The 8,525-nt window shown below is 32.5% G+C and overlaps 1 protein-coding gene across 1 annotated transcript; it reads right to left on the bottom strand.

Moving 5' to 3' along the window:
* Nucleotides 1–299: 299 nt before the first annotated feature.
* On the bottom strand, nt 300–4,278 carry LOC124840169 (phospho-2-dehydro-3-deoxyheptonate aldolase 1, chloroplastic-like). Its single transcript, XM_047316179.2, has 5 exons — nt 3,656–4,278; nt 3,271–3,548; nt 1,764–2,040; nt 1,373–1,618; nt 300–798 (listed from the first exon to the last, which is right to left on the bottom strand). The coding sequence occupies exons 1-5, from the start codon at nt 4,274–4,276 to the stop codon at nt 535–537; spliced, it is 1,686 nt and encodes a 561-aa protein (XP_047172135.1). The 5' UTR covers nt 4,277–4,278; the 3' UTR covers nt 300–534.
* Nucleotides 4,279–8,525: the final 4,247 nt, after the last annotated feature.

Here is an 8,525-nt window from a genome sequence, read left to right as displayed (position 1 = left end):
TTCGCTAGATCTCTCCTTGCCTAGGTTGTCCTCCAAGGTTGTCCTCCAAGGTTGTCTATGTCCTCCTTCTCCACCAGGTAATAATTCTACGCTTTTCATACTTTATTATATGTTTACCAGTAAAATATTAAAAGTATATTATGTATGTTGTAGTATTAAAATAATAATAATATAGAATAAATTGATAAATAAATATATTTACGTATATTATTAATAACAAAAATTTTAAGTTAACTTAATTCGATTGATAAAAAACAGTGTCGCTTTACCTGTAAATACTCACGTAAAACATAAAGGGCAGGAAGTAAGTTGTGTCATTGTATCATTGTCATTCCCTCGTATCTGAATGGTAATGTTTAGGGATAGTTTTTTGATACACGCTTATTGATGTCTCTTATTTCTGAGTCCTTGAGACCACATATGCCTATTATATATCTCCTTTAGTCTCCTAGATATATATTCTGACAACTTTTGTTGGTCCATATAATAGAATTTAAGGAAAAAGGTACAAAGCCAGTTTGAAGGCACTGAATCCTACAGAGAAAAGATGCTGCCGCGATCCGATCCGATCCTACGCTTTCGGAGGCGTTCAGAAATTATGAAAGCAAGCTCAAGAGATTGCGAAGCATTAAGCCTGGGATCACAGTGTGTGTGGTAACGTGAACCCAGATCATCAAAGGTAACAGTTCTCGACCCTCCAATGCACTCAGTCACATTCTGACCCGTCATCTCTAGATGAACCCCACCTGGGTGGCTTCCTTCCTGTTCATGCACGTCGAAGAATGCTTTCACCTCCGCCTGTTCAATTAAGTCAAATTGTACACATAATCAGCTATCAACTATCAAGGTTGGTACTGATATATGATATATGTTGCTTTCTCTAACTTGGTTTTCAATGGTTAGAGACCAAAATTGAGGCATCAACAATCAGACATCAAGGTTGGCAGTCTCATGATGTTGCTTTCTCTGAAGTTGGTAAGATTTAAATTTCAAAACCAGTCAAGGTTGGTTCAGTTGCCCATTGAAAAAACAATAACCTTACGATTAACCTTCGGGTTTGGTAGCCAACCTCTGAACTAGTTCAGATGTCAAATTTAGCAATTGTCACTACGATGCATTAAAGTAACTGCAAATAAGTCTACATCGATCACAAACACTGATGCTAATTGTTTCCCAATCTTCTTTATAAAGCCTTTCAGATGATCAGATGTAAGTCTAAAAAAACATCATGACTTACGTAGTGAATAATTTATGCTAACTAAAAAGGCTATAACTAACATGATTCTAAACCAAGCATATCTACGTTTCTAATAGCACCCGAAAGCTTTCTCATGCAAGATAACCAAACAAATTATAGTGGCAAGACTATTACCCTGATTGCATCAAAGGGGCGAGTTTTGAGTCCACACGGAGCCTTTATGGTGTTTCCATGCATAGGATCACTGACCCAAGTTACGGTATGTCCAGCTCTGCGTACTGCCCTGATCAGATGTGGAAGCTTGACCCTCATATTTTCAGCTCCCATCCTCGTGATCACAGTTATTCTTCCGGGTTTGTTTTGGGGGTTCAAAATGTTGATCAGTCTAACAAGCTCATTTGGATCCATCTTATCACTTACCTGCCACACGATGCCATGTTATTTCATCAATCATTAAACTATCTAACTTGAACGAAGCAAATCAAGAGAGTTAAGAGTAAATCTACGTCAAAATAGCAATAGAATGAAAAGGGTTTGCATGCATTTAAAAGAAATATGTCAAAACCTTGATTCCGAGAGGATTGGCAACTCCTCTTAGAAACTCAACATGAGCACCGTCCAGCTGCCTAGTCCGCTCCCCAACCCAAAGCATATGCGCGGAGCAGTCATAGTAGAGACCAGAAGTTGAATCCAACCTGGTGAGTGATTGTTCATATGGCAATAACAGACATTCATGTGAAGTCCAGAACTCAGTTGTTTTCATTATAGGATGCTCCACCGTGAGGCCTGCAGCAGCCATGAAACCAAGGGCCTCATCCACTCGGTGTGCAAAGTCTAGGTACCTGCCATGCCAACGAAACATATTTACTTTACCTAAAACTACAAGGGTTTAAGAAAACAGCTAAATCATGGTTTTGGGACTAGTTCTTATCGTTAGTTCGTATTATCAAAAAGTAACGACGGTCAATATATAACCAAAATGATATATTAAATAGGACAATAATATTTTCCCACCCAAAATAAATTAATTAGTATGGTTTAAGGATGAAGATGTTTATTGAATATATATATATATATATATATATATATATATATATATATATATATATATATTATCATTTTGTCTATTTTGACCTTTATCTTTATATTTATTTATTTTTTTCATCTCCAAAGTCAAAATATTAAGGCTTTTTAAAAATACATTATTTGAAAAAATAATAATTATAACAAGAGGTAATTAATACTATTATTATTTTAAAATTAATAAATATTATTAATACCTATAATTTTATCATGATAAAATTAATAATATTTTTAATATTAATTTTATTATTATAGTTACTGTTAATTAATTAAAGTTAACATACATTTTAAAAGTTTTAATATTTTGACTCTAGACAATTTTAAAGTTAAATAAATAAAGAGTAAAGAAAACAATAAAAGAAAAGGGCAGGAACTAAATGTTTGTGATTTAACAACTTTTCTCTTTTTAACCCTTTAGAAAAAGACCTTCCGATATATAGTCAGCTTAAAACTTGAATGTAACAGTAACACAAAAATTTAATAATATTTAATAAATTTATCACATTATTTAAATACTTTATAAGGCATGACAGTAATGTACCATGATTTTTTTACTAAAAGAAAAGGAAAAGCAATGATGTCAAACGTTTAATTCATCTGTATCTTAGACCAAATGAAATTGTCTACATTTAAAGAGTATTCTAAAATATAACTTATATATATTTAAATGGTATTAATAAAGTACAATTAATTAAAAAAATGAACATTTAAAAAATAATAAACTCGCAATTAATTTTTTTTTTAAATTAAAAGCTCGCAAAATGTTGTAGTCTGTACAGAAAACACAAACACAAACCTCCTGTGTTTGAGTTTAAGGAAAGTGAAGACGTACTTTGAAACAAGAAAGGGAAAGGAAAAGGTGGTAGGGTGTGTTTGGTATTTGGTAGCGTAGATACAATAAAAATGGAAAGAACAAGACAAGTGATAAAAAAACGTAAACAGCACCGATGGAAGAAAAAGAAAAAGTTGTTTTTGGTGGTGGGACGCACCTGTCTCCTTGTTCGCTGTGCTCTGTGAAGTCCAAATTCCATTGACCAACCCTTTGCATAGCGGCGTAGCCTCCAGTGGCGAATGCCCTGAGAAGATTCAGAGTGGCAGCGGATTGACTATACGCTCTAATCATCCTTTCAGGATCTGGAATTCTGGCTTTCTCTTCGAACGCATCTCCATTCACGTTATCGCCTCTGTAACTGGGGAGTTTCACTCCGTTCTTCTCCTCCAACTGCTCCGATCTCGGTTTCGCGAACTGACCCGCCATACGTCCCACCTAACACGAACATTCCAAGACAACCTCATTATTATATATCATCATTTTGTATTTTATTTGAAGCGTCTTGAGAAACAAACGAGAGAGTGGAGGTGGTGTGATGGTACCTTAATAACGGGCATCTGGCCACCGAACATCATAACCACACTCATCTGGAGGAGGATTCTGAAGGTGTCGCGGATGTTGTTGGCATTAAACTCCTTGAAGCTTTCGGCGCAGTCTCCGCCCTGTAGTAGGAACGCGTTCCCCGCGGCGGCGGCGGCGAGGCGCTCCTCAAGGTTGCGAGCCTCTCCGGCGAAGACGATGGGAGGGAACGCTTCCAGGCTCTTGAGCACCGCCCGGAGGTTCTCTTGGTTCGGGTATTCCGGGAGCTGGAGAGCCTTTTTGGACTTCCAGCTGTCCACGGCCCACTTGGCCTCGTGCCTCGGTTGCTGCTGTTTGCCGTCGGTTACTACATTGACGGAGTTGTCGGCTGCTTGAACGGATTGGATGGGCCTAGGTTTGGGCCTGGACCCGCGAACGGAGTAGCATTGGGTGGTGGATGAAGGCAAGATAGGGTGGGTTGGAAGAATGGATTTGGTTTGAAAGAGAGAGTTGGAAGCGGCGGTAGCCATTGTTGTTGCGTGTGTAGGATCTCTCACGCTGACAGATAGAGACACGCAGTGGATCTTGTCCGCAGACCTAGAGAGAAAAAGAGATGGTGATGGTTTTCTCAGGTATACTACCATAAGAGGAACAGAGCTTTTATAAAGGAGAGAGGGGTTGTTGGGAAAGGGTATTTTCGTCCCAAATTGGGTAGGGGTATTATGGGGAGGGAGTGGAAATAGAGAGTCCTAGTTAGGCAACTGGTAAGTCAAATTTGCGGCTTCCATGGTTTTGGATTCGATGTATGTTGGCAGTTAATTAATTAATTAACTAATTAAACATAGTCGATACTTAGGAAGTGTTTAATCCGTAAAACACTTTATTTTATATTAATGCCAAAGAATTTTACCTTTGGATTTCATTTTGTGAGAAAATTGGAAATAAAATGTGTATTAAGACAAAAAAAATTTGTTCCTTTTTATTTATTTAATTTCATATTTTCGTTATTCTTAACATTTGATAAATAGTGTTTTGATAAAAAAATATATCTAGATGATGTTTAAGTGAGAAAATTACTATATTTTAAAAAAAAATTAGATGCAAGATTTGCACGAAATTAATTTATCTTAAAAGAACATAAAATATAAAGTATTTACATGATGGTCTATTAATTTGCTTTCTTTTTTACATACATCTAATAGGAGTCCTGTTCTTATAAAAGTAATATAGAAAGACAGTGTTGGTTTAATACTTATGGTTATAACAATTTTTAACAATACAATCAGAGTATTGTCAAACAATAATATTTTCTTCTTTCAAGATTCAATTTATCTTCAATTGTATATAATTTGAAATAAGTATTGACGTGTGTGTGTGCGCGCTAAATGTAATAATATAAATAAAAATATATCTAAAAGTTTGATATTATGAAAGAATATATTTAGGTGTAACATTTTGTCGCGTTAGTTATATTCAATATTAGGATAAACATTATAACGTATTCCTAATAAAAATTATAACATATACCTAATATGATTATTATTTACCATAACTTCATATTAGAAGGAGGAGACATGTTATCACCAATTGGAAGGAAGTAATAAATAATACCTTTTGTACTACTTATAATAAATGGAGGAAACGAGTTAGATTACATTTATCTCTTGTGAAAGTCTCAAAATCTTCAGTCACAGGTTAAACTCTCACATAAGTTTTACTGTGACATTCTATGTGATTTGTCTGATCATATGTTTTATTATCAAAATGTTAGCATCGTACCTATAAATCTCTAAAAAAGAAGCAAATAATTGTAATTTAATATAAAATTGAAAAGTTTTGTGGAGATAATTTTAAATCCATGGAGAAGAAATAACTAATAGTGTTATATGACGATTGATCTAGATAACGAAAAATTGTGTGAATTAGTTAGAGTTTGGTTTTTTTGTTTAATATTCACAAAATTCTCCATATTTTGTTCAAAATTATAAATCATCTCCTTTATTATTATTTTTTTCTCTTTATTGGATTCTTAATTTGAAAAAATTGATCCAATTTAGTCTTTGTTGTTAAATTGGCTAAAATGAGTTAAACGAATGTATTCTTTGATGTATGAATTGAATCTTCTCTTTTTGTTGAAGACCTAATCAATGGAGGTTTTGTTAATCTTGATTTTTCTTCTTTGACACTATTGATGTTGGTTCTTCGTCTTCTACGATATTGTTGATCTTAGTTCTTGTTCTTCTTCATCTTGGTTGGTGTTTTTGTTCAACATTCTTCATCTTGATTGTTGTTCAACGTTCTAGTTGGAGTAGTTGAGGTATGTCGGTGAGTCATTCATTTTCATCTTCCACATGTAATGGGTGACAGATGCAAAACCTTAGTCTCTATTGTCGTGGTGGTGGAGGATCGAGGTGTTTGGGTGTATTATCCATGTACTATTGTGGAGAAAAATCAATTTTGAGATTACAAAAAACTACTAAGAATAGAAGGAAACAATTTTGGAGATGTCTTAAATAAAAGGTAAAATACATGAAAGTTATGGTATTTGTGTTATTGTTTTTAAAGAAGTCATGGTTGGACTACTGAATCATTATCGTTGTTGTTATTTTTTACAAGGTGGAAGTGAACATGTTGGTTGTAATTATTTTAGATGGTGCACTGAAGATAGAATCGAGGAAAGGGATAACACTGCAAAGTGCGAAGGAAGGGATGACACTTTCGTGAAGACTAAAGAAAGGGATGATGATACGAAGTTTATAAGTAATTTGGAGAAATTTGTTTAGATTCTTCAAAAATGGATTAAGATGTTCATAGGTGTGGTTTTTGTTATGTGTCATTAACATAATTATAGTTTTAATGTTGATGACAAATTCATGATGTGTTGTAAGAGTGTTATTGTTCGTACTTAGTTAACTTAATTTGGTTGTAGTTAGGATGTAAAGTTTAGGATGTATAATTGCCATTATGTAATATTGGTGTGTTGTTTAATGTAATGTTTAATGTAATGTTTTTCAATGAACTGAACAAATTTAGAATTTTGAAATAGTTTGTGATGTTTTTGGCATAGTTGCCAAAAATAATGAAAATGGTATAATGAAAGAAGCAATATTGATAAGTAAATGACAAAAGGTGGATTTAAGAACAAATATTATCTTATGTCTTCATTACACTCAAACAGAAGAAGTTTTATGCATAAAAAAAGTATTACAAAAGTACATCCAAAAAGTTAGTATAAGGTTCACACAACTTTTACAAAAATATAAATAAATGTACAACTTGAAAACATGTCATGGTTTAAAAATTTGTATTATCCTAGCATTGAGCTTGACCCTTATATGATACTTCACTAAATTGTGTTGATGGCAAAGATGGTTGGATAACATGTGTTGATGTTTGGGTGATAGAATTGGTTCGGACGATTTAGTAGGTTAGCGTGGTTCTCAAAAATACACAACATCTTCAAATTGAGAACTTTATTGGATCGCTTTAGGGTAACAACTTCTATTTTGTTCAACTTCCCTACAAATAAGACATCTTTCACCTAACTCAGCTTTTATTAGTCGCATTTTTTCCTTTCTTAAACACCAACTTCAATATTCTGCTTTCTCAAAACACACATGGAACAATACATTATGACAAAAATCATTGAACAATAAATTGTAAACCGCAATACAAGAACATCTACTCACATTCAATGTTCTTTAGCTACAACGACCTCGCGATTCGAACGAAGGAGGTCCCAAACATAACGAAAAATTTCAATGAATGAAACCTAATTTTTGTAATTATTTTTTCAATCCCTAAACTTTGTCCATGAACCTACAATTAATATCAAATTCCATTTCATCAAATATTCATCAATTTTCTATTTTTAAAAACCAAATTCTTTATTAAGCCACGTAATTTAAAAACTCCACAACATTATCATTATAACTAAAAATCACTATAACATATATAGTTAAATATTGTACTTGATTACAAAATTATAAAGTAATATAGTATCTACCGGAATTATAAAATACGTATTTTACATTAATAAAAATATTATTTAATTAGTTATGCTTAGAATGTAGAGGGCAGGAGTTTTTATTACTTTCATTTTAAAGCTTAAATATTTGAGATTATATTTAAGTATGATTAGTTGTTTACAAAAATTCACATACATGAATTTACTAAAAAATGTTTAAATTGGATTTCTTCCAACAATAGCATAATGCATTAAAAGAATAGCAATAATAAAATTGTATTTAAAGTTTATATACCGTAAATTTATTTAAAAAAAAAGGAATTTAATGGGAAGAAATTATTATTGCTTTTAAACAATGGGTATAATATATTAAAAGCACCAACAGCAATAATGACATTGCATTTATAAATAATCAAAACTCTCACTTTTAGATCAATCAGTATCGGCGAAGAGGAAGTATGTAATATTTTTTTATATAAGTTTATTTCTTTTCTCATTTTTTTCGGTACCTAACCTTTACCGATCTAAATAAATATTGTTGTTATTTTAAGAACATTACATTTATTCTTATTCCTGTGTATTAAATTAATTATCTTCAATTATTTTAAAAATACATTTTATATCCTCATAAACTATTTTTAAAATATATTATATATCATCAAAAGTTAATTTTTAAAATTACATTAGCATTTCGTACTATTACATTAATTAACCTTACTTATCTAAAACAATACATTATAAACTACATTAGAGAGTTTCATTAAAGGCTTGTTATTGATTATAGACACAAAAAACAAAGATCTTATATATAAAAATCATGACAAAAGTTTACTTTAAAAGAGGATGATAATTGGATGGGAAGGTGTGAGATTTACTATTTGTACCAGAGGTGCCGGATGCTGTACGGAAGGACGCCCATATAGACG

This window comes from Vigna umbellata, chromosome 2 (genome assembly GCF_029865625.1).
Source record: "Vigna umbellata cultivar VRB3 chromosome 2, Vumbellata_1.0, whole genome shotgun sequence".
Taxonomy (NCBI): Eukaryota; Viridiplantae; Streptophyta; class Magnoliopsida; order Fabales; family Fabaceae; genus Vigna; species Vigna umbellata.
This window is presented reverse-complemented; position numbering and strand designations above follow the sequence as displayed.